The 26,141-nt window shown below is 53.5% G+C and overlaps 1 protein-coding gene across 2 annotated transcripts; it reads left to right on the top strand.

Annotated features, from left to right (window-relative positions):
* Positions 1-1,987: 1,987 nt before the first annotated feature.
* Positions 1,988-17,285, top strand: RGS14 (regulator of G protein signaling 14). Of its 2 annotated transcripts, XR_008423777.1 has the most exons (16): positions 1,988-2,215; positions 9,157-9,178; positions 9,347-9,525; positions 9,880-9,972; positions 10,058-10,201; positions 10,625-10,768; positions 10,885-10,996; positions 11,298-11,410; positions 11,889-12,092; positions 13,806-13,882; positions 14,106-14,232; positions 14,315-14,396; positions 14,498-14,544; positions 14,624-14,729; positions 14,989-16,347; positions 16,694-17,285. XR_008423777.1 is itself a non-coding variant. In XM_019450449.2 (15 exons), exons 1-15 carry the CDS (start codon positions 2,171-2,173, stop codon positions 15,189-15,191), a joined length of 1,698 nt encoding a protein of 565 aa, XP_019305994.1. In that variant the 5' UTR covers positions 1,988-2,170; the 3' UTR covers positions 15,192-17,285. The 2 variants fall into 2 exon arrangements, 1 of the variants encoding a protein (XP_019305994.1); XM_019450449.2 differs by having other exon boundaries at positions 14,989-17,285.
* The last annotated feature ends 8,856 nt before the right edge of the window (positions 17,286-26,141 follow it).

Raw genomic sequence — 26,141 nt, forward strand, 5'->3', positions numbered from 1 at the left:
CCATAGTTCAGAAGTGGGCAGAGGAGAAGATGACCTTAGCAGGGGTCAGAGACTGTAAATGGGCCTTTCAGGGAGGAAGATGAGGTCTTGGCACCTGGGCTTGTGATGGCCCAGGAGCAGCTCCTGGCACCCAAGCACACTTATTCACAACAGTCTCTGACTTGATGTGTAACCTTGGGGAACTCATTTGTCTCCAAGTCTCAATTTCCTTATCTGTAAAATGTAAATAAATGAGCACCACTCACAAAGAGGTTGTGAGGAACAAATGAAGTTGGGAGAAGCCCCTGTAAGTGGTAACACCCTTTATGAAGCCTCGGCCCAGGTCCATAGCCCAGTAGACAGACAAGCAGTCTCCACTGACATCATACAACCTATAAAACCCTCACAGGCACATTGACATTGTCATGTCAATGACACCTTATTAAGACCACTGCTTGCAATGCTCCAGGCTCCAAATCAACCCCCAATATACACACCAAGTCTGACTGAATCCCTCTATCTGGGTGGCCTGGAGCAAGGTGTCTGGAAAGAGGTGAGTCAGGGCTGAGTGAAGAGGTATATTAAGTAAGGTAACACTAGCTGCTATCAAAAATAGACTCTAATGTGTATAACAGCTCAAAGTTTATTCCTCACTCTCATAACAGCACAAAGCTAGTGTTTCTGGTTAATGGGTGGCTTGCCTTTGTGCCCTAATACAAAGACCCTGTCTCCTTTCTTCTGTGGCTCCGCAATCCCTTAAAGCCTCATCATCTTCTGCATCCAGCCAAGCTAAAGGGGAAAGACAGAATGTGGAGGGCACATACTACTTAAAAGTCTTGGCCCAGAAATGGCACACATCATCTCACTCCCATTTAATTGGTGGGACTAGTCACATGGCCACACCTGACTGCAAATGAGCCTGGGAATGTAAAGTTTAACCGTGTGCCCAGGAGGAAGAGGACATGAATTTGTGGTGAAGAGTCAGTTACTTTCTGTCACTGAAGGGTTCAGGTCATGGCCCTAGAAGAGGGCAGTAGCGTAAAGGGTAGAAAACAGTAGAGGCGCCCAAACCAGAGTGGTGGGGGACATGAGGGCTCTAAGCCCGTACTTAGGGTAAAACAAGTCCTGTAGTGGGTATGTGCCTGTGTAAGAAAGAGGCAAACTGAGGACTCTGGCTAAAGGGCCTGAGTTCAGCTGGCACTGGGTCAGGGCTGGGAAGGCATGGTGTCACTCTTCAGTTGACAGTACTACACCAAGGTGGAACTTTTATGTGGGTGGACATGAATGCACACATGTCAAACACAGATGCAACTGATCCATTCCCCTGCCTGGGTGGGTAAGCATGTGCATACCTACTTGCACATATCACTGGGGTGGCTGACTACTTATACACCTATATGCAGTTGTGCCCGCCACATGCCCCTGTCCAAGGGACTGTACATACACCCAAGTGTTTCTAATGAAGGGAGAGTGTATGTTTATAACATGCACACCTGGATGGCCTGTGTGTATATGACCATGCATGCAAAGTGGCCATCTGTCTGTACATGTGGGCACATGCCTGGGAAGTATCTGGGAATATAGTACCTCTGCATGCACACAACTGCCTGGGGGAGGGGTATTGAGTGTGCACATGCCTGGCACACAGCAGGTGTGAGATAAGTGTGTCCTGAGTAAAATATATGTGTGCATACTTGGTGCACATGTACACATGTCCACAGAAGCCCCTGTCAGGGTGCAAAAAGGTGACTAAGGGTGTGAGCACACACTTCTGTGTGCCCAGACATAAACTTGGATCTCCCTTGGCTGGGCCAGACCAGGCTGGGCCACTTCCTGGGCACATACAGGCCTCTGGCGATTTGTTGGTGACAGTGTGGGGCACTGCTAAGGGTGCATTGTGGCATGTGTGTGTGCGCATGTGAACGTGTGTGTGTGTGTGTGTGTGTGTGCATGTAGGAAGAGGCGTGCGCTCACTTAGACCTTGCTTCTTTCTGTGGTTCGGTTTCTATAGAGACACTTCCTGTGGCAGAGAAAAGAGGTAGTGAGCTGGTGTTTCAGGATGTGAAGGCCCACAGGAGCGGAGCTGGGCTCTCTCTGTTGCCTGCCTGCCACCGTGCAAGCTTTGGCCGGGGCTGCCCACAGTCCCCATGGTGGGCACTCCTCACGGCAGGGACTCGTGAACAGCAACGGCATGCCGGGGAAGCCCAAGCACCTGGGCGTCCCCAACGGGCGCATGGTGAGTGTGGGCTCCAGTCCAGGCCCGGGGGAGGGGGTGGGCACACCCAGGGTGGAGCCCAGGAGGCACACCCGGCAGGGTTGGGGAAGAGCCTGCATGCTGCTAGTGGGTGGGAGAAGTTGGGTACAGACAGGAGCAGGTAGTAGGACCTGGTGCCCTTCCTGTAGGACCTTCCAGATGGCCCTGCTGGGGACCTAAGGCAACCTTGGGCATGACAGCAGAGTACAGTGGTCACAGGCTTCTGGTACCCACTGCTCCCTCTCCTGCCACTTTGGTACCATCTAGGCTGGGAGATCTAGCATGGCCCTTGACCCCTGCACACACCCCCAGAGGCCCAGGCCTCCACATCTCACTTAGCCTCAGCCTTCCCCTACTCATCCCATGTCCTGATGCCCAAAGTCAGGTAAGGGGCAACCTTCAAGTGGGTCACTGCCCTTTAGCTAGACCTGCTCCAGAGGCTTCATGCCAGAACTAGTAGTCTTTGGGCAGCCTGGGATGGGTCAGTAGGCTCAGGCCAGCTTGGTACATCTTGTCTTTTCTATTCCTGGGCTACTGGGAAGGGTGGGAGTAGCTGGGCACTAGGATGCCTTGGCTATTACTGCTGCCCCACCCCCTGAAGCCTCTCCCTGGCTGCTTGGCCTCCAAACCAGAGCTTCCCTTGGACAGTCCAGCTTCTTTATTCATTCAGCTAATGGGGCAGGCTGTACTAGGCCTTTCCTCCCTAGGATACCAGCCCACTTGGCAGAACCCCATCTCCAGGAAGGCCAGACGGTGTCCTAGCCTCCAACCTAGCCCCAGCCTAGGACTATGGGACAAGGCCAATGGGCCTAGAGAGACCTGGATTCCACTCTTGGCTCTGTGTCCCTCACTAGGGGTCCTCTCTGACCCATACTAGGGTCCTCTCTGACTCTCAGTATCTTCACCTATAAAATGAGGAAATTGGAACAGATCTTAAAGTCATCTTGTTGAGATGACTAAGTAGAATGATGAATATGAGGCCCTTGACCCATTGTGGGGGCTCCATAAATGTCAGCCCCATGCCTCCCTTCATTCTCAGTACCTCTTCATGGATCCCCTGCCTCACTCAGGAACTGAGGTTTTACCCTCCTAATTCCCTACTAATTCCTAAGGCTTTTCTCCACCTCTCCTTTGTCTAGTGTCTCCTTGTTGCCCAGCCCCAGGCTAGCTTGGTGGGAGAGAGGCAAACCCCTCCAAGCTGACTCAGTCCCCACCTCACTGTCTCTGCCATCAACCTAACTTTGAAAGTTCAAGAACCTACGGTCCTCTCACTCCAACCCAGAGACATGGCACTAGGGTATGCAGGCCAAGGACACTGGGCCACTCCCACGACCACCCCAGATGGGGTGGGTTGGTGCTGGGTTGGTGCTTTTGAGCAGTGTCCAGGACTTCAGGGCAACTGAGGATGCCCAGGGACAGACCCTGCCTCTGTCCCTGCCACATCAGCCCATGGCTTCTCTACCCAAAAGTCATTCAGAGCAGGGAGGGCACCCACTGCCCCCAACCCTGGAAAGCTCGTAGATGCCCTGGCTCCTTGCAGCAACCTTCACACACAGGTTTATCTTTGCCCTTCCTGGGCCTGTTCTGAACTCTCCCTGTCACCTGTTGGAATCCTGAGGGTCACAGATTGGCTTCTTGCTGGCCATTGGTCAGCTTTCTAAGGCCATGCTCAACTGTCATGGGGAGGGGTGGACAGGCATCAGCGTCTGTGGCACAGCACTTATGGACCAGGAGTCAGGCTCCTTCCATGAGTAACCTCTCGAGGGAGGTTCAGAGGAGTAACTGACATGCTGAAGGCAGCCAGCAGGTAGAGGGGCCTGCATCTGAACCCAGACTATCTGACTCAATGCCTTTGCTCTCCCACCTCCCAGAACTGCCTGGCTCTGTCCTCCCCCTCTTCCCCCTGCAACCACCCCCACCCACCGCTGCCATCACTCCCTGCTGAGGCAGCTTCATTTGTTAGCCTCGGCTTTCTGCCACTCAGCTTGTCAGGCAGTTGCAATGAAACCTGTCACTTAAAGATGGCTCCCAGCCCCCTCCCAGAGACATCGTTACACAACCCCAATTGCCACTTCATTTGTTCATGCAGTCATTCATTCAGCAACCCCTCCATAGGTCTGCTCTATGCTGGCCCTGTCCTAGGCACTGAAGACCCAAACCCACCATCCTAGCCCCTGCCCTCATGCAGCTCCCAGTCTGGCAAGGCACAAAAGATGTGGGTACAAATACCAGAAGAGAATTCAGATTTGGGTAAGAGCCATGGGTCCAGGGTAGAGAAAGCTTGAGGAGGACCTGAGGAGGGAGAACTGACTTCTTGTCTCATTTTGTGCATCATAGTAGGAAGCTCTTGAAAGGATATGCCATCTGGAGGAGGGGATGGCATGGGGAAGCGTCTGGATGTGGGGAAACACAGGGTGTTTGTACAGGGACATGGCCTAAGGGGAAGCTGGGCCTAAAGCCTGGAGAGGAGGGGTTATCATATCCTGTCACTCTCAGGGAGCCCAGGTAGTCATCCCATCTGGGGAGACCTGCAAGGCAGAGCCTACTGTAGCTCTGTCTGTATTCTTGGCATCCAGCTCGGGGCTAGGGTTCAGCTCCACAGGATTGGCTCAGGCTGAAGGGGCCAGGCACCCAGGGTTCTCTGTGCACATACCCAGAGAGGATCTTGGGGCCTCCGTTTCCCCTAACCAGGATGAAATGAGATGATGGTACAGAGTGCCCAGCACAGAAGATGCTAAATAATTCGCCCCTTCCTTTGAGGTCTGACCCCTACAGAGGGCAGAGTTCAAGAGGACCCCCTGGGCTCTTTACCCCTGATTGACTTTGCCCACCTGTGTCCAAAGGGCTAAGGCCCTGGGCCTGCCAGCTCCCCTGGTACATCTCCTGCCCACCCAGGGAGGCAGCTTGGTGGAGAAAATAACTCAGGCTCCAGAGTCAGGCACACCTGGATTTTAACTTCAGCTCAGCCACTTCCCCACTGTGTGAGTTCTTTGGGCCTAGGTTTCCTCATCTGTAAAATGGGGGTAGTAATACCTGCCACGCAGGATAAGGATTTGAGGATAGAGTGAGTGAGAACATGGATGTGTATTGTCCGAGAGTGCCTGCCACACAAGTGGAGCTCAGAAATGTTGCTCCCCACACTCACCTTAGTATTCTTAGATACTAGCGGTTCTGCCAGGCTTAAGAAAAAAAATTATGGCAAACTGAGGCCTGACCATGGGTCAGAGTTTCACCTTCCACCACACCCTTCCTCATCCTTTCTTCCCCTTTTCTCCCATTCACTCACCACTTCTCAGGCAAGTCGGGGTGAGGCAAGGCAGGCCCTGCTCAGCACAACTTCCCTAAGCCTGGCAGCCTGGGCAGGTGGGAGCCCTGGTCAGCAGAGCTCCTGACGGCTCCATGCCAGCGACTTTCACACACTCGCTCACCCTTCCTAGCAGCCCCAAGGAGTTGGAAATGCCAAGCCCCCTTCTGCCCAGGGGGAAACCGAGGTCCAGAGGAAGACGTTGCTTGCCCTTGAGTGGCTGACCTGAAATTGGACTCTATCCTAACTCCCTCCCACCTCTGGATCTCTCTCCCTACCGCATCTCAGCCCCAACTATACATATCAACAACCAGTGGGGCAAGAGGGGCCGAGAAGCATGACTTGCCGGCCACAGATATGGGGCGTTCAGAAGTAAAGGATCCTTGCCGAAGGAGGTGCTGGGGCTTCATGGGATGGCAGAGGAGGACTGCTAGGGTCCTGATGGCTGCTTGCTAGCACCAGAGCAAGGAGGGTGCTTCATGGGAGGGAGTTCAGGTTGGCTCCCTCTGTAAACCAGACCTGCCCTCTAGGAGCTACCAAATGATAAGGAGAGAGGCCTAGCCATGGGTGGACAGCAGTGTGGTAGGCAGGAGGATTCAGGGAAACTGGTGGTGTTTGTAGGTGACTGATGTCAGTGAGTAGAGATCGGAGAGCAGTCAGTTCAGTGAGGGGAGCAGGAGCAGACACGCAGCAAGAGAAAGCAGTGAAGCAGGAAGCAGGAGTGTGAAGGGGTGTGGGGAACCTAGAAAAGTTTGATAAAGTGTAGGGTGCAGTGAGAAGGAGGGAAATGGGGGAGGCTGAAGGGATTCATTAGTCAGGCCCTGGGCTGCGCTTCGACTGTTAACACAGCAGCTGCTCCACTTCCCAGGGCAGGGAGCTTGGCCACCACCTGAGAGCCAGTCCCACCTAAAGACACACACAGGCAATTCCACACAAGGTCAAGAATGAAACCAAATAGGAGTGTGGGCTGGCTTCTGCCCCAGGCGCCTTTACCCAGTCTGTGGCTCCAGGCCTGCCGCAGCAGCAGTGGGGGCTCTGAGCTAGTGCGCGTATCTGAGTCCCAGGATGGAGGGCAGGCCAGAGAGAGGCCAGTGGCGAGGAGTGGGGGACGGTAGGGGGGCAAGAGGTGGCCATGCGGCCACCCCGGAGGGGAAGGCAGGATGGTTCCAAAAGACCCATGCAAAGGGTGGTGAGAGCAGCCCTGAGGGTGGCAAAGCCACAGAGCAGTTGAGGCTGGTACGTGTGGCATGAGTAGGGCTGCCAGGAAAGGAAGGAGCAAGCTGGAGGTTACCCTGGGTTTCAACTCGTCCTCTTCATGCAACCCAGGAATTGGGACTTTCTCTGGCAGCCCCTGGAGCTGACCCGGAAGAAGGGAAGAAGCCATCACATGGGGGGTGCAGAGGCAGGAGGGCGAGGGCTGGGGCGGGTCAGGAGAGGGCGCCCCTCTCCTGGCAAGCCCCCAGGAGGGGCTTGGTACGCTGGCCAATGGGCTCGGTCCTCGGCCACGCTCTGATCTGTGCTAACTTTCCTCTCCAGTAACGTCTCACCTCCACATTCTAGGTGGGAGACGAGGCTTAGGGAGGAGCCCGAGGGCGTAAGAGTAAAAAAGGGCAGAGCTGGGATTTGACTCTGAGTCTGACAGGTCCCAACACCTGTGCTCCATAGCAGGGCTAGCAAACTCAAAGTGGAGCATTGTCAAGACTAATGTAACAGCAGCAATAACAGTAATGTTCCATGAAAGTTTACTACATATCAGATAGTGTTCTGAGTTCCTTATCTATATATTTAACTTATTTAATCACAGGAATCTTTTGAAATCAGGAGAAGTATTTGCCCCATTTCTGCAGAGAAAGAAATTGAGGCACAGAGAGGTGAAGTGCCTTGTGCAAGGTCACACAGCACAAATTGAACTCAGGCGGTCTGGGGCAGCACTTGCCTCCATAAGTAACATGAATGTGGCAAACTGGCCTCAGAGACCTCTGAACAGAGCATGAGCCCCTTGTAGGGAAGGCAGTCGCTGTTCAATGCCAGCCAAAGTTGTCATGCTGGGGAGAAGCTCTGAGTAGCTGAGGCATCACAGGAGTTTATGTAAAACTCCTGATTTTTAAATGTGGGAAACACCTTTAAACTTAAAAAGAAAAAAAGTCTGAGAGCCAAGATATTAATTATGTACTAACATATTTGCGGGCCAGCTCTGGCTCACAGATATGGAACCTGAGTGTTCCCAGGTGAGAGTGGGGAGCATAGAGGGAGATCCCAGATAGGAGGGCAGGGAGAGGCTTCCTGGGAGAGATGTTTGTAGACCTGTTTCCAGTGGGGATGTAACAAAGGGACAGGTGGTCCCTGTGACAGGACTAGTGGGAAGAGGATGTGAGAGAGAGAAAGGGAAGGGGGGATGATCGGGCCCTGGTGCTAGGAGCCCAGGTAGTGGGAAGAAAGACAGGATGTAGGGAAACTGGTTTGGTGCCTTGCTCTGGTAGTGGCAGAGGTGGCTTCTCCTTGGGACTGGCTGAGTTCAAAGGGCTTGTGGCACATTTGGGCAGAGATGTTAGCAGGAAGTTGGCTACGTGGGTTTGGATCTGGGGAGATGTGGGAGAGGGAAAGGCAGAGTCAGGGAGGGGTGGAGGCCATCTTGTGTGGGTAGGAGATGAGGAGGAAACTGGAGGAGCTGCTAGGAAGGTAGGAAGACCAAGGGAAACCACTGCAAGAGTCATTTTGAAAGGAGAGTTTTTTCTATTTCACTAATGGTTGGATTCCCAGAGAAGTCGGAGTTGTACGTGGGGGGTGGGGGGGGAGGATGAAGTTGGTCTCTGCAGCAGTGCTACTCAAAATGTGGTCCATGGACCAGTGCATCAGCATTGCCTGAGAACTTGTTAGAAATGGAGAGCCTCAGACCCCATCCTGGACCTACTGAGCCAGAATCTCTGGAGGTGGTTTCCTACTGGTCATTTTAATACACACTAGAGTTTGAGAATGACTGCTTTACATTCTAAAATTGCATCCTGATCCCAGCCCAAGATGGGGTGGGTCCCATGGTCTCTCAGGGTCTTCCTCTCCAAGAGGAAACAGTTGCAACAAAGAGATCACTGGCTACAGAGACACCTTTCCTTCCTCAAAGACACCAGCAAACATTGATACAGCACTTACCACATGCTGGCCACTGTTCTCAGTGCTGGAAATGTATTAAACTGATTTGATCCTCACAATAGTCCCAGAAGGTAAGTTACTATTATTATCACCAGCCCCTATTACAGATGCAAACAAACAAGTAACAAGTTACTCAGCTAGTAAATGGCAGAGACAAGATTCAAAGTCTGTGCTGATCCTCACCATGCTGTACATCTGGGCTTACCCAGCAAGTGCTGAGGGAGGAGGGAACCAGGGGCAAATGGAAAGTAACTGGCATAAATTCCAGCACACAGTGGTTGGCACATGATGGAAGGGGAGCCGGGAGTAGCCTGAGCAAAATGCTGAGCAAGCAGTGACCTCACTGGGAATGCCCAGCATGGCCCTCCAGGGAGAGGAAAACAAGCTCCAGTCCTGGGGCCTGAGCCCAGAGCTGTCCCTTGAGAATCTACCCCGGGCTCTGCTCTGACTGTCTACCTTGGGTCTCTTATAGGTTCTGGCTGTCTCAGATGGAGGTAAGTGACAGAGGGTACAGAGGAGGCCTGACTGGGGTGGGGGAGGGTATGTGGAAAAGGGTGGGGACACCTCTTGCTATCTTTCCAGGGAAAATACCTACTGATGGGGTTGGGCCAAGAGCTGGGGAAGGCCACAAAGCTCACCACCATTTGTCTATCCACCTACAGAGCTGAGCAGCACAGCAGGGCCCCAGGGCCAGGGTGACGGCCGAGGAAGCTCTCTCAGTATCCACAGCCTCCCCAGTGGCCCCAGCAGCCCCTTCTCCACTGAGGAGCAGCCTGTGGCCAGCTGGGGCCTATCCTTTGAGCGGCTGCTGCAGGACCCGCTGGGGCTGGCATATTTCACTGTAAGCCCTGGGATGGGATAGGGAGGGCAGATGGCAGTGGCCACCAGGTGGGGGGCGGGGGTAGGGTGGCCGGCATGGGAGAGGATATGGATGGAGCTTCAAGCTGGCCAGAGTGGAATTCCTGTGTCAGCTGCCTCATCCAGCCTTTCTTTGGCATCTTCTTCCTTTTCTCTCAGCAGGGAACTTGCCTCTGCCTCCCATTTCCTCTCTGTGCCTTCTGATCTGGCCCCATCTGTCTGTCTGGCCCTATCTGTCTGATTTGGCCTTTTGGCCCTATCTCTATCCCAATCTCTTTGACCGCATCCCCTGACTGGGTCTCTGTGTCTCTGCCTGCCTCTTCCTTCTGTGCACCAGGAGTTCCTGAAGAAGGAGTTCAGTGCTGAGAATGTAACTTTCTGGAAGGCCTGTGAGCGCTTCCAGCAGATCCCTGCCAGCGACACCCAGCAGGTGGGGGAAAAGACGAGCTGGGGCAGAGTGGTGGGACCAGAGCCTGGGTCATGCCCCTGAACTTCACCTGTCCCTCCTGCAACAGCTTGCTCAGGAGGCCCGCCACATCTACCGGGAGTTCCTGTCCAGCCAGGCACTGAGCCCAGTGAACATAGACCGGCAGGCTTGGCTAGGCGAGGAGGTGCTGGCAGAGCCTCGACCGGACATGTTCCGGGAACAGCAGCTCCAGGTGAGTGTTCCCAGGGGCCTCGGTTTGGGATTAGGGGGAGTGGCCTTGGAAGAAAGGACAAGAGGTGGGACCAGATCCAGGGGCGAAGCCCGATTGTCAGGGGTGGGATGGGGTTGGAATGGCCTACGGAGAGGAGCAAATTTGGATTTGGATGCCCGCACCAAAGTAAAATGCAGGGGCAGGGCGCGGGTCAGAGGGCGGTACCAGAGGCTACGGTGGATCAGGGTCTAGGGACGGTGGAGCCTAGCAGAGGTCGAGGCAGGACCAAGAGTAGGCACTGGGCTAGATCAAGGAGTTGCGTGGGAGGGGCTAAGGTCTCAGCTGCTAGGTTGGGGACCCAGCTAATCCTGAGGACAGGGCCAGGTAAACTGGGGGCAAGTCGAGCGCCCCCTTCGGCTCACTGCCCCGGCGCGGGTCCCGCAGATCTTCAACTTGATGAAGTTCGACAGCTATGCGCGCTTCGTCAAGTCCCCGCTGTACCGAGAATGTCTCCTGGCGGAGGCCGAGGGACGACCCCTGCGGGAACCTGGCTCCTCCAGCCCCGGCAGCCCCGACTCCACCAGGAAGGTGCGGACGAGGGGCAATGGGAGGCAGTGGGCCGGGCGCAGATCTGTAGGGTTGTGTCCACGGTCTGCACGTAGGCTGGGTCCGGCCCCGAGCCAGCGCCTTTCCTTCACCCGCAGAAACCGAAGCTGAAGTCCGGGAAGTCGCTGCCGCTGGGCGTGGAGGAGTTGGGGCACCAGCCTTCTGCTGAGGGCTCTGGCGGCCGCCCGCTCCGCAAGTCTTTCCGCAAGGGTGAGGGTCGGAGGCCACAGACAAGAGTCAGGGTGGGAGTTTGGGCAAGCTTTGGGAATGCCCCCTTCCTCCTATTTGTAAATCTGTGAAAACCGAAATACCCTGTGACCACCACGTTCCCTCGGTGGTTCGGTTTCCAGACTAGAGCCCGGAAGTTTGGGAAGCCCCCTCAGTAGCAACGCTTCCGTGGCCCCAAGCCGCGTTAGACCCCTGCGGGAGGGCTCCAGCGGGGTCCACCTGGCGGTGGAGAAGGGGGTGTAGGGAGGAGGGGCTGTTCTGCTCACTGCTACGTCTCCCCTAGAACTGGCAGGCGGGGCCCCAAACTCAGCCTTGCGCAGAGAGTCCCAGGGCTCCCTCAACTCGTCTGCCAGTCTGGACCTCGGCTTCCTTGCCTTTGTAAGCAGCAAATCTGAGGTGAGCGGCCTGCTGGGGGGGACAACGTGCAGGCTAGGGCCACTATTCATGCCCCTTTGTGTGGCCACCATCATTCCTAGTCATGGTTCCTACTTACATCTTCCTGCTACCAACCCCTTAGCCTCCTCACTTTCTTCCTGTCCTCACCACAATGGGCCCCATGCATGGCATGGGTGTACATTCCCTTTGTGTGTGTGTGTGTGTGGGGGGGCGCCCAGGTGTACATAACAGGTGTGGGGGGGTCAGTGGGAGGATCTGTCTCTGGGTGTCCTTACACCTGGCATACATATGAGCATATGTTACATACATGTGAGCATACATATGTTCCTGTAGGAGGAGTATCTTTGCCTGCCTAAAAGTGTGCCCTTAGGCATGTGTGTGCATGTGTGCGCCCCGGTGGGCTTACCTGCCTGTGTAACTCTCTGCATGTCCCTGAATATGTACACATGACCTTCCTTCCACCCCTGTCCTGAATCAGAGCCACAGGAAAAGCCTTGGGAGCACAGAAGGTGAGAGCGAAAGCAGGCCAGGGAAGTACTGCTGCGTGTACCTGCCCGATGGCACAGCCTCCTTGGCCCTGGCCCGACCTGGCCTCACCATCCGTGACATGCTGGCAGGCATCTGTGAGAAACGAGGTCTCTCTCTACCTGACATCAAAGTCTACCTGGTGGGCAATGAGCAGGTGTGGACTTGGCCTGGTCCCCAACTCTAACTATCTTCCTGATCCCAACCCCATTCCTATCTGTGCTCAGCTATGACCTCCACCCCAGTTCCATTCCCATCCTCACCCCCTTCCTAATTCCAATCCTCAACACAACCGTGCCCCGTCCCCCATGCTCAGCTCCAAATCAACCCAGCACCAACTCCTCAAACTCAGACTTCCACTCTCATCCCATGAAAATTCTTTCCCCACCCCATTCCCCTCCTGGTTTCCAGCTTTACCATTATCTTCACTGTGATGCTCTGGGGAGGGAGAGTAGGGGAGAACCACTGCCAGAGCTGGGTTTCCCCCATGACCCCCAGAGTCCCTACTGACCATCTTTGAAAGGCCATCAAGGGCACTCAAATGCACCTAGCCCACAAAAAAAGTTTTCTTGAGGTGCAAACTAGAATTAAGCTTTACAGAGGAATGTGGGGGGAAATGTACTTTAAAACAAATCATCCAGTAAGAAGCGTTCGAAGAAAGAATGCTGCATTCCAGGGAGACCCTATAGGACTTCATTCTCCCAGACAAGGCCTAAGGCCCTGCCAGGTAGGTGAGCAGAGGGACCCAGACCTGAGCTCTGTCCTCCAGGTCCACAGGCTGGCGGTAAGCCAGGCAGGATGTGATCAGGGAAGAGGAGCCGAAGCTTCAGAGAGTTTCTAGGGAAAAGTAAGCTTTTCTGGCTGGCTCCGGGAAGACTTCATGACAGAGGCAGCTGTTGATGAGGGGAGGATAAGGATGGGGAGGAGTTTGCCTGGCAGAACTGTCAGGAAAAGACATTCTCAGCCGAAGGAACAACTTAAGTGAAGTCTGGATGTGAATAAGAAGTGCAGGGCAAGTTCAGGGGCCTTGAGAGTGGGACTGTGAGGGCAGTAGTGGGAGGATCTCTGCCCACTCAGGCCACCCCGGGGAAAACTCTGAAGCCCAGACGGGCCTTCTCATCTGCCGAATATAACTCCCCACCCACACTCCACCTGTCCCTGCAGCAGAGCACAGGCCTTCCCTGGAAGAGGCTGCCTCCCTGCCCTGGGCTGGTGCAGGCAGTGGGACCTACATGGGCAGTAGTCACTACCTACTGTTTATGTACCTACTGTGTGCCAGGCACTGTGCTAGATACTTTATATCCTTCTGGCCTCACAATGGTCTGGGAGAAGAGCTCTTGTTGTAGTGAGGAGACAAGAAGTGTCCTTAGTAGGTGGGGATGCAGAGAAGTGGACAAGTGTCAAAAAAGGGACAAGGTCTGGGTGGCTGATCAAAGGTGGGTGGTGAGGGAGGAAATGCATCCATGGATTTCACATGCCTGAGACAAAAGTGGGCAGCCATCCAGGAAGTGGGTCCTGGACTGGCCTGGCCCAAGAAGAGGCAGCTCCATAATCCAGGACCTAAGCCTGCTCCGTATCCAAGCAGCCTCATTACCATTTCGTGCTCATCCCACCCCCATGTTTCCCATAACTCCGTTTCTTTTCCAAGGCTGTCCAAACTTCTTGCCACCCTTCTCCCTGGCTAGGCTCCGACTCAGCCAGGTGTCTTATTCCATCCACATATCTATCGCTCACCTGCCCATCGCCTTTCCCTCTGACCCGTAGGGATCCCCAGTGGGGGCCTGGGTGGAAGTGAGGTGGTTCCTTCGGATCCTGGGGATCTTTAGGGGTGGGGAGGGAGGGACTCTGAGACCCTGACTGGCATCCGCAGAAGGCTCTGGTCCTGGATCAGGACTGCACCGTGTTGGCGGACCAGGAAGTGCGGCTGGAGAACAGGATCACCTTCGAGTGAGTGCCCCTCTTCCCAGGCTTGGGTCCCAGTTCTGGCTGCTGTACTCCCTCTCAGGTCCTGCCCCTGGTGCTAACCGCGTCCCGGGGACTGAGGTCCCACCCCCAAGTTGTCCCACCTCCCTAGTTTAGGCTCCGCCCCCTCCTGGGCCTTGTCCGGGATGGGTTGGGGGAGAGGCGGGGTCGGCTCTCCGCGGTTCCGCAGCGCTAGGGTCCCGTGCAGGCTCGAGTTGGCGGCGCTGGATCGCGTGGTGCGAATCTCCGCCAAGCCCACCAAGCGACTGCAGGAGGCGCTGCAGCCCATTCTGACGAAGCACGGCCTGAGCCCGCAGCAGGTGGCACTGTGCCTGGTGAGCTGGGGGACAGCAGGGCAGAGGAGGGACAGCGGGGAACGGGCTGCCTGTCCTGCAGGCTGCTGACCTGTTCCCACAGCCAGGCGAGAAGCAGCCGCTGGATCTGGGGAAGCTAGTGAGCTCGGTGGCGGCCCAGAGACTGGTTTTGGACACACTCCCAGGTAGAGAACCAAGGCCCTGGGGCTTGGTCCCCGGAGATGACCCTGGCCCAGAAGGGGTCCAGGTGGGAGGCAAACAGTAAGGGTGGCCCTCTCTGCCATAGGGGTGAAGACTCCCGAAGCTGGAGACACAGCCCCGTGCCGCAGCCAGGTGAGTGAGAGTAAGGGCTCCCTCTTCTGCCTACTGCACCTCCCCTCCCAGTTGTGGCTCTGACTCCACATTCTCGCAGGGCGGCCAGCCTAGAACTCAGAACAAGGCCACCCATCCCTCTTCACTGTCCCTCAACTCGATGGCCCAGGCAACCACTGGGAAGCGGCAGACCTGTGACATTGAAGGTACTTTGGGGATGGTGGGAACTAGAGACCAAAAGGGTTGGGGACCATTGAGGGTGGGTGGTACCAGAGAGGCTTGATCTGAGGCTTAATGTTATTGGGGCTGGAACAATGTCCATTGGGGTTGGGGGACCAGAGGGCCTAAAGGGTGGAAGGGGGGCATTTGGGGAGGCTGTGGTCATAATAAGGGCAGTAGAACAGTGGTGGGCTAGCATAGGCAAGTCTGCACTGGTGGGCTTCTTGACTCTGTGGTCACCCCTAGGCCTAGTGGAGCTGCTGAATCGGGTGCAGAGCAGCGGGGCCCATGACCAGAGGGGCCTTCTGCGCAAAGAGGACCTGGTGCTTCCAGAATTTCTGCAGCTGCCTGTCCAAGGGCCCAACTCCCAGGAGGCCCCACCACAGACTGAATCAGAGGTCCAACCCAAGGGGGACCCCTTGGACTCCACTGCCCACTCAGCCCTCTGACAGCTGCCCAACAGTCCAGGCCGGCTGCATGGCACCTGGCGGGCCAAGCATGCCATGGGCCCGCTCTGCATGCCCTGTCTGTGCCATGAGTGTTCCTGGCCACTTCCTGTCACGGGCAGGCCCGCAGGAAGAGCCAGAAGAGGGCGGAGAGTGGGCTCAGAGGAGCCGCACCCCACAGCTGCCACCACTTGGTCCCTTATAGGTTCACTCATCCATCCCTTGCTGCCAGGCCACTGAGGGGAGGTGGGCCTAACCTCTCTGGCGCAGGCATGTCCAGCACAGAAGGATGGCATTGGCAGTGCCAGCCTCCTCACCCTGTGCTAAGCCTCAGCAAGGAGCAGGAGGAGGGGCTGGCCCCTCCTCAGGGAGCTGGTATGAGTAAGACCTGGGGGTGCAGGCGGGAAGCCCCTCCCACTACTCACATAGGCTCTGCTGGACATATGGATTTTGCAGTTGGCTTGGGGCAGCTGGGTTTGTCCTGGATGTATGATATTGTTATTATAATAGTAATTATTATTCTCCCATGAGGTGTGTTCCTTGGATACCAGTCTACCCTGTGTGCCCCCCCCCCCCCAAGCCATACTGCCTCTGTCACCAGGGTCAGTGCCAGGAAGCCCTTGGGGACCTCAAGACGTGCCCCCTGACTTCCTGTTGTCAGACTGTCTCTTCCTGACTGCACAGAGTATTAGGGTGTGAATATGAGAGACAGGGACAGGGAGGAAAGGAGGAAGGGCGGGGGGGGGGGGCAAAGGGAGGGAGGGGAAGGCACTTCTGGGGAGCCATGCCTCTGCCACCTGTCATCGCACTGTTCCTCAGTCTCTGGATCTGAATAGAGTACAGCATCTGGCTATTGTCCTCTGCTTCTACTGGGACTGAATGTGTCTCTGCAGACATGGCTGTGGGCTTCTTTGGATGCGTTAGAGCCTTGTAGAGGATACTGGGTGCTGTGGTGGGAGCAGGTTCTGTCCCTTGTCTGCTTTGGCTGGGTGCCCATCCCTGTCCCTAGGTAGCCCACATAGGGAGAGAGAGTGGGGAGGACCTCCCAGAAGGAGGGCCCAGCTTGTGGGCAGAGAAGCCAGACTCAATCCCAGTGCTGCTGAGACAAACAAGGGGATGTGGGAACCTTGAGGGGACACCTCCTGACCACCTCAGACAGGTAAAACTCTCTTCCCCACTCCAGTTCTTTGTGCTTGCTGTCCCGTTTGTCAGGAACTACCCCCCACCCCCACACCCCCTAACATGGCACCTCATCCTTGAAATTCCTGAGAGAAATCAGTGGGGTTTGCTGACCCAATGTGCCTTTCTTCAGAAGTCTAACCCAAGCCTTTCTTGGGGGACTTCAGCCCTCTACCCCCACTGCCCATTTTCTTTGTCTGGGCTGGCCAGACCCTCTAGCTGCTGGGGTGGGCTCATGACCCAGGCCTGGTCAATCAGAGTTTGGTGCAGGGATGATCTTCTGACCCCAGTGAAAATGACAGTCCTTGTCCTTTACCCTTTCCTAGGGATTTGAACAGAGGATACACAGGGAGAGAACCTGCATGTGAATCAAACCAATGCAGGAGAGCAGGACTGAGAGATAGAGGGAGATTCCAAAATTTCCCTGAACATCTAAAGTCAACCACCCCTAGACATTCTCATTTAGGCAAGCCAACACATTCTTTCCATGTGTATGTGCTTGTGACTCTGAGTGGGTTTTCTGAGACCTGTAACCACAAAAGTCTTGCTTCATTGAAGATCTCAGCTTGAACACCTCAGCGGAGTCTTCCCTGGTCACTTGAAGCTGTGGTCTAAATGTTTGTGTTCCCCTCCCCCCAAGTTCATATGTTGAAATCCCAGCCCCAAGGTGATGGTATTAGGAGGTGGAGCATTTGGGATGTGCTTGGTCATGAAGGTGGAGCCCTCGTAAGTGGGTTTAGTGTGCTTATAAAAGAGACCCCAGAGAGCTCCCCCACCCCTTCCACCCTGTGAGGACACAGCAAGAAGTTGGCTGTCTACAACCTGCAAGAGGGCTCTCACAGACACCGAATATGCTGACCCCCTGATCTTGGACTTCCAGCCTCTAGAACTGTGAGAAATAAATTTTTGGATAAGCCACGCAGTCTCTGGTATTTTTGTTATAGCAGTCCAAATGGACTGACACCAGATATGAAGTGCTCCCCAACTTTTTTCTCTACCATGCTGTCCAGTTTTCTTCCTTCACAGTGCTAATCCCACTCTGTAATGACCTTATTTACTTATTCACACTTGTTTGCTGACAATATGATAAACATGCCCTGATGGCAGTGACCTTGTCCATCTTAGTCACTGTTGTTTCCCCTTGGCCTACTGGGCTGACAAATGATTCTGCAGCCTCAGATAGACCAAGTGAAGGAAGCAGGGACAGCAGGGCAGTGGGGGTCCTGGGCAGGGGACTGCATAGCAAGCACACAGTCTTTGGCCAGATGGGGGTAGGGAGACAAACCCATGTCCCTTCCCCAATCGGCTGTGGAACCTCCCTTACACTTCCTAGGACCTGGGGCTTCTCTCTGTGGGCAGAGACACCCTTCCATGTGCCAGGATAGAGAGGAAGGGACACCAGGTAAGAGAAGGGTATTTTCCTAAAACTGGCAGATCCTTCAGGCAAGCCCCCCCTTCACCCACCCCTGCCCTTCTGAAGCCCCAGCAGGGATGCCTATTACTCTTATGGACCAACACATGTGATTGCCCCATGATAGAGGGGGTCATGGGTCAGGTGGAAGAGCCTCGATAGACATTAGCCCCTGCAGGGGAAGGAACATGCATATCAACTCAGGCCCCCAAGTTAGGCATGCTCCATCCTTTATCTCATTTTTGTCTTCATGACAAAATAGCCTGGTGGGGATGAAACCAAGGCTACAGGAGAGGAAGTGACTAGTCCAGAATCCTGCAAAGAATTTGTTGCTGGAGCTTGACCAGCACACAGGCTGTCTGACTCAGGGACATACACCAGGGAGGACCCTGATGCTGTAGGAACCCCTTCTGGGAAGCCAGCACCCTCTGGGGGTGGGGTGGGGAAGGATATATTGATGTGGCTGCTCTGGGGGAGAAGAGCATAAAAATTAAAAATGCAGCATCTGACCCCAGCATTACCACCAGAGAATTACTCACTCCCATGTACAGGGTCGCCCTCCCTGCAGGGGTGTCTATGACCTCAAAACTGGCAAACAGCCAAATGTGTGGGGTAACACAAAAGGTGGTAGCGTGTCTGTGTTCTGCAATACCACACAGCAGGTAAAGAATTGGGTACAGCATGTCCTTATGTGGAAAGTTCTCCAAGATGTGTTATTGTTTGGTAAAAGAAAGTAGAGCAATGCACATGACATGACCACAAACATACAGACACATGTGTAAGTATATAGAAAGAATAGAGAATGCTCTAGAAAGACACATGCCAAGCAGATAAAAATGGGGAGGGGACTAGGATTGGGAGGAGTAGTCAAAGGACACTTTCATTTTAGCTTTAATGTTTTTTAAAAGATGCAATTAAAAATAATTATAATATTTATTTATTGTTTAAGCAAGCTCTATTCTCAATGTGGGACTTGAACTCATAACCCTGAGATCATGAGTTGTATGCTTTATCCACTGAGCCAGCCAGGCATCCCTAAAGATAGTTATAATAGGGGTACCTGTGTGGCCCAGTCGGTTGAGTGTCTGACTTTGGCTTAGGTCATGATTTCATGGTTCATGAGTTCGAGCCCTGCTTTGGGCTTGCTGCTGTCAGTGCAGAGCCCACTTCGGATCCTCTGTCCCTCTCTCTCTCTGCCCCTCCCCTGCTCATGCTCCCTCAAAAATAAATAAAACACTTTTAAAAACTAATAATTCTAAAAACACAAAGAATTTCCCAGGGCCACTTATTTGTCACACTGGGCCACCATCCCTTTCTCCAGAAGGAGAACCAACTCTTCCCTGGGGGCTTCAGCCCACCTGCCACCTTGGCCCACTTTGGCTGGCTGCTGTGTCCCTCTGCCACAATCCCCCAACATGTCCCCTGAAGCTGTCCTGGGCTGAAGGAGACCCAGTTCCCTCCTTCCAGTTCTTGTGCTCTCAGAATCCCTCAAGGTCCTGGGCCCTCACTGCAAAGATGGGGGTCCAGGCCCAGGGGCAAAAGTCACCACCTGGTCAACCCACAGGCCCTTTCAAAGCCACTGCATGGAGCTGGATTCCTTGGTGGTTGGGAAAAGTAGTGGAGTTGCTTCTCCTCCCCCACCAGACGGGAAGACTGGAAGGGAGTTAGCCTATCCACCCAGCACCCAGCATTAAGGAGGGGAGAAAACACACATCTGTTGACTGCTGTGCAGCTCCAGCACCCCCAGTTTACAGAGGACACAGGCAGAGAGAGATATGACTGCCTGGAGGACACCTGGGGGACCCAAGCCTCTAAGAGAGAAACTTATCTCTGGTCCCTTACACTGTTGACAGTCTTAGACGTAAAGCAGTATGGGATGGGCACAGAGCGAGCACAGACCACACGGTGACCTGGGTTCTGGGCCGGGGTGGGGGCAGGTAGAGGCACCAGTTCTCACCTGGAGCCCAGCTGTAAGTGCTGATGCAGCTGTGGGCGGATTCTTCCAGGGGCAGCCATTCCTACCTCCAAGAGCGAGAGCGCAAGGTGCACCCCGCAGGAGGCCTGGCCTGATGGTCAGGTGACTCCAGTTTCTGGGGGATTAGAGGCTGGAATTTAGCTTCCACAGAGAAAGAAATGCCCAGAGGGGAAGGAACACACATGGTTGGTTATACTGAATCAGAAGCATCCCAGGCCAGGCACAGGCCCATACCGCTACACAAAAACAGGGGGCACTATTGGTGTCCCTGGTGGTCCTGGCGGATCCAAGAGAAACAGAACATGACACCTGTGTTTTGTGATTCCTGTGTGGTCCATCTCAGCTCCTATCTGCAGAGAACTGGCTTGGGGATAGAACAGAGGCAGAAAGCCAAGGAGAAGCACCATAGAACCAGCCTCCCACCTCTAGGCCAGCCCAGAATCCTGACTGCCAGAATGAGGCCCTGGCCAGCTAAGATGGGTGGGCAGCAGTAACCCCACTAGCCAGGTAGGCTACCGTCTTCCAGCCCTTCCGCTGAGGAGTTGAAGGAACCCAGCAGCCAGACCCAAAACCTGGAGTATGGAATATGGAACTGGAGCTTGGAACTGGGAGCCCAGACCCAGAGCACAAAGCCTGGAACTGGAACCTGAAGCCCAGACCCAGAAACTGGAGCCAAGAGCCTGAAGTCTAAAAAATTAGAATCTGGAGGGGCACCTGGCTGGCCCAGTTGCTAGAGTGTGAGACTCTTGCTCTCCGGGTTGTAAGTTTGAGCCCCACATTGGGTGTAGAGATTAGTTAAAAATAAAATTAAAAAAAATAATACTAACAAAATAAGAACTGGAGTCTGGTATCTAGGATCAGGGGTTGCAGCCCAGAACCTAGAGCCCAATGCCAAGAAGCAGAGTCCCTGCTCTGCTGGATGTCAGATGCCTGAAACTGGAGTCAGGGGACTGGAGCTCAGATCCTGGAGCCCGGAACCCAGAGCTTGCACCTGAGAATTTATGGTACAGGGCCTACAGCTCCAGGCCCAGAACATGGAACTCAGGACCTGAAGTCTAAAGCCAGATCTCAAAGCTTCAGGTCTGGAACCTAGAAGCTGGAGCATGGGACTACCATCTGAGAGTGTGTTGTCCACAACCTCACCCTCAGGCCTGGTCCCTGAGGCCAGCATGAAAGCACAGAGCTGGAGCCACATGAGGAAGGGAGCTTCAGGGGAAGAGCTGATTTCTGAGAAAAGCCCAAAGCAACCTCAGCTCTTTTGGCCACAGACTTTGGCCTCATCAGTCAATGAGTGACTGGTGCCTGGGCCACCAGGATTAAACATTACACAGGGCACTTATCCCCCAAACAAGGATGGGGCATCCTCAGGTCAGCTGCCCTTGCCCTGGATCCATGGATCTAATGTAATAGAGCATGGGGCACCCAATCTGGAAAATGGGGCTTAGATGGGATAACATCTGCTAGGCAGCTCAGATTGAAGTCCAGACTGTCCAAGACAGGACAAAGTCAAGAGAGCCAGAGAGGGGTTGCTCTGTTTCCTAAGGGGAGGTGGCAGGTGGCCCCTACTATGTCACCCAGCCCATTGGTGATGCCTTGACCACGCAGAGAGGATGCACCCGTGTGTGTATGATGCACACACACGTCTGTGTCTGTGTACAGTGGGGCTGGCCTGAATAATTGGATGGAATATTCACTGCTGTGTCCACAATATGCAGCAGCACGCTGACTCATAGTGGGCTTTTATGTTGGTGGAATAAACATGCTGGTTCAAAGAGGCAGGAGGAGCCCTGTTGTGGGATTATAGTGGTCGTTAGTTCTCTCAAAAAAATCTAGTTCATGGAGGGATGGTCTGGAATGTTCGTTTTTCTTCCCTTGGTTGTCTTCAAACTTTAGGTCCTGCAGGAAACTTACATGCAGAAAATTGAGTGTATTTAGAGACCAACTGGATCTTAGCTGAGGACTGGAGAAACAGCGGGTTGTGCCAACTTTCACAGCTTGCTCCATTCCCGGACCAAGCACTTGTTCTTGGGATCATTCTCTCCTCTTCTCAGCAGTCATGTCACTCCCAGAGAAATTGTTTTCATTGGCATGATCAAATTCACTATCTGTCAGTCTGTCACATTCACGTTGGCCATGCTCTCTCAGCTCCCACCTCCTGCTCATTCCCAACCCCTTGCAAGCTGCCCCCGCCCCCAGCACTCTCCCAGGACAGCTTGCCCAGGTCACTACATCTGCCCCGTTCTCACATTACCCAACATCTCTGTGGCATCTGACCCGGCTTATCATGGTATATCTCTCAAAACTGGGAGACAACCCTGGCTTCTGGGGCATCTGCTTTTCTGTTTTTCTTCCTAATCTCTGTCGTACCTGTCGGTTTCCTCACAGGAGTCCCCCCCCCCCTTTTTTTTGCCCTCCCTCAAAGGAGGATGCTCCTCTGGACTCAGCCCTGGGCCCCATCTCTCCTCAATGTGCATATTCTCCCTTGGAGGGTATCATCACAGGCTATGGCTGAGGCCCTTGAGGCAGGCAAGATGCTAAGTTGCTCTGGGCCCCAAGGCCATGACAGGATGCTGGTTTCAAACTGGACAGGTGTGAAAAGAGAGAGGTGACCTAGTTCAGAATTGCATCTTGAAAAGATGACTGGCTGCTGTTTTTGGAGACCGGATTGGAGGGCACAAGGGCAGAAGCAGGGAGAGCATTCAATGAGAGATGGTGGCCCTGACCAGGGAGGAGGTGAAAGGCTTAGGGAGCTCCCACAGAAGGGAAATTGGGGGTATTGGGTGATGGATGAGTGACAGGAGGTGGGGGTGGAGGACACATCAAAGAAGCCTGCTCTGTTTCTGGCTCAGATGGATGGGCCACATGCTGCTATTGAGGCTGGGAACGTGCAGGAGGCCCTGTTTGGGGTAAGGAGCACGTCGTGTGCTTCAGACTCACAGATCCAACTGCTCACCTCAGACGCAGTCTGTACAGACGGTTCTTGGCATCTTCCCTCCCAAACTGCTCCTCCTCCTGGGTGCCATTTCTCACTGTGAGACACCACCCACCACCCAGGCTCCAGGCCCAGAGGTCTGGGAGAAGCCATGGCCAGAGTGCAGGTGGGCAGACAGGGCAGGAGTCATCGTTCAGGGGGACATGCACAGTCTGTCTCCGACAGGGAAGAGACAGGAGGTGAGCAGGAGGGGGATGAGATGAACAGAGGAGCAGAGTCTTGGTCGCCTTCTCCACTGCTCTCAGAAGTCTCGAAACCCAATCTGGTCAGCTCCCAAGTTTCGGTGCTCTTACCAGCACTTAGCAGCCCCCCCACCAATATACGTGGAAGCAGTCACTGTTCATAGCATTTTGTAATTATATCTCTTGCTGCATTTGATTGATAACTGCCTCTTTCACTAAGCCCCAAGCTTTATGAGAGCAGGGAAGGTGGACTTCAAAATTATCAAAGATCCTAGCTTTATTAAAAAGAAGCACCCTTGGGGCACCTGGGTGGCTCAGTCAGTTAAGTGTCCAACTCTTGATTTTGACTCAGATCACGATCTCACCATTTGTGAGTTTGAGCCCTGAATCTGCGCTGACAGCACGGAGCCTGCTTGGGATTCTCTCTCTCCCTCTCTCTCTGTCCCTCCCTTGCTCTCTCTCTCTCTCTCTCTCTCTCTCAAAATAAATAAAATAAACTTTTAAAAAAAGTATCACCCCTAGTTCATAAGGAACACCTTGGATATAACTGTTCCTGCTTAGGATCTGACCTAAGGCAGGGGAGAGGAACAGGGCCTATGGTAGAGGTCCCTGGACCCACTGTGGATGGGCGGGGGGTGGTGGGGGTGGGGGGGTGGTGTGTGCTTGGACCCAGACATACTTTGAGCCCAATAAGACTTTAACAGGGTTTCTGAGCCCGGGGCACCTGGGAGGCTCAATCAGTTAAGCGTCAGAATTTGGCTTAGGTCATGATCTCACAGTTTGTGGGTTTGAGCCCCATGTCAGGCTCTGTGCTGAAAGCTCGGAGCCTGGAGCCTGCTTTGGATTCTGTGTCTCCCTCTCTCTTTCTCCCTTCCCCCACTTACGCTCTGTTTCTCTTTCAAAAATGAATAAACATTAAAAAATATATTTAAAAAAAAAACAGGGTTTCTGAGCCAAAGAATGATTCCAACACAAGAACTTAGCAATGATTGCATTTCCCTGGCTCAGCGAAACCCCTCCTATCCATGCACAAACCCGTCTTACCCAAATCACTCACTCCAGTTTGGAGAGGTTCCGGGACACACAAATGTTCACTACATAAGTTACGATTCATGACAGGACATGATGCAACTGACACTGAGTATAAGAACACAAGAAGGGGCGCCTGGGTGGCTCAGTCGGTTGAGCGTCTGACTTTGGCTCAGGTCATGATCTCACAGCTCTGTGAGTTCGAGCCCCGCATTGGGCTCTGTGCTGACAGCTCAGAGCCTGGAGCCTGCTTCGGATTCTGTGTCTCCCTCTCTCTCTGTCCCTAACCCACTCGCATTCTGTCTCTGTCTCTCTCAAAAATAAATAAAATAAACATTTAAAAAAATTTATAAAAAGAACACAAGAAAAGTAACATGTGATGGCAGATGGAAAAAGAGCAAGATGCAGTCTTTCATAGACAATAACACTCAAATAGGTTAAAAAGGCATAGAGAAAAGGATTAAAGGCAGTATTGTTACAACAATGTTTCTGAGAAGCAGGATTGTTTTTATTTTCCTTTTTCTATAAATGGAGACCTTTCTAATAAGCTCCAGGTGGCTGATTGCCCCAGTTCTCCATAATCTCCCAGAACAAGCCGTAAGAATGTATGGTTGATTTTCCAAACCATGGCACTTTTTAAGTGAATGGGGACTTTGGGCCAACAGTCATAAGCCAGGACTTGAGCAGGCAAACCAGGATTTATGGTCACTCTACCCAAAACGAATCCCAGCTGCATCTCTGTTTCCCACCCCTCCCCGATCCTCTGGGGATTTTGTGGCCTAAACTGACACAGCCACAATGTGGTGGAGCCGGGTGGGATCCAAACCCAGGCTAGCCTCATTCTCTGCTCTTAACCATTCAACAGAAAGTCCATTGTGAACACTACCCAGAGGACAACTCCACAATGCTCTGCAAATTAAGGATGAACGACTTAACCCTTATGACATTAAAGGGGAACTGTGCAGAAATGTCCATCTACCTTGATAGGAAAGGCTGGGTCTGTGTCACCCTAATAAATGTGAGATATTGAGTAGGACTGTAACTCAGAGGATCCTGAGTGATCAAAGTGCAACTAGTGAGCAAAAGGAGTTGTTGACCTGAAATAGGGCTGAGAATCTAGAGGAGGTGGGGCCATTCTCTTGGTTGGGACACTGCAGCCATCCCAGAGACAGTGAGAAGGGCACAAGAGCATGAAGAGAATTCACATGCTGAGGGACTCTTCTAGGCACTGAGATGGGTCAGTTAGTTCATTGACTTCAACTCACTGCAAAGGAGGTGCCGATTGCCATTTTACAGGTGAAGTGACTTGCCTAGCACCCCAAGCTGATTCAGGGATTTTAATGACCAGGAGAGAGCTAGCCTTGCCAATCTTGGCTCAGCATAGAGTAGGAACTCAACTCATGTTGTTAGGAATGGATGGATAGACAAATGGCTGGCTGGCTGGCTGGCTAGGTGGGTGGGTGGATGGATGGATGGACGGATGGACAGATGAATGGATAATGTTAGACAGGTTACTCAGACAGTTGCCTAAGCTAGATCTTGAATGGAACCCACTACTGCTGGATCTGTTAAATCCCACTCCTTTAGAAGGAAGCTCCCGTCTCATCTATTTTGTGACTCTGGAGCCCCATTCAGGCTCCACAGTCCCAAGAAAGGGAAACAAGGGAAACAAGAAAGGGAAACAAGCTTCTCAAAGGCTCCCTAAGGGCCCTCTCTGGGTTTCAGGAGGTCTGGAATAGATCTCATAGAATCATCAGCTTCTGAATCTAGATACTCAACTGTCATATATTTCTCCTTTCTCCCACTCTCTTCCTCACCCATTCCACTGCCCAAGTTATCCTGGGATGCATCTTCTCCTCCCCATCCCTCCCCATCTCCACCTGATTCAGACCTCATCATCTCTTCTCTGGACCATCCAGCCTCTTAGCTGGCCTTTCTGCTTCCAGAATCACCTCCTTTGACAGACAACCACTCCAAAGGGACCATTCTAAAATGAAGACCAGGTCCTTCCTGATCTGGCCATTCTCTCAGATGCATCCTGGATTTGTAGTCATGTACTGAAGACCCTCCCTGACTCAATATTATGCAGCCTTTCTGGGTTTCTCTCTTATTACTTCCTCTATCACATGTTCCCTCTCCTTCAAGTGTCCCCCAAGACCTGCAGACAGACTCACAGACATCCAGA

This window comes from Panthera pardus, unplaced genomic scaffold, assembly GCF_024362965.1.
Source record: "Panthera pardus isolate Hobbes unplaced genomic scaffold, ASM2436296v1 HiC_scaffold_2, whole genome shotgun sequence".
Classification (NCBI taxonomy): Eukaryota; Metazoa; Chordata; class Mammalia; order Carnivora; family Felidae; genus Panthera; species Panthera pardus.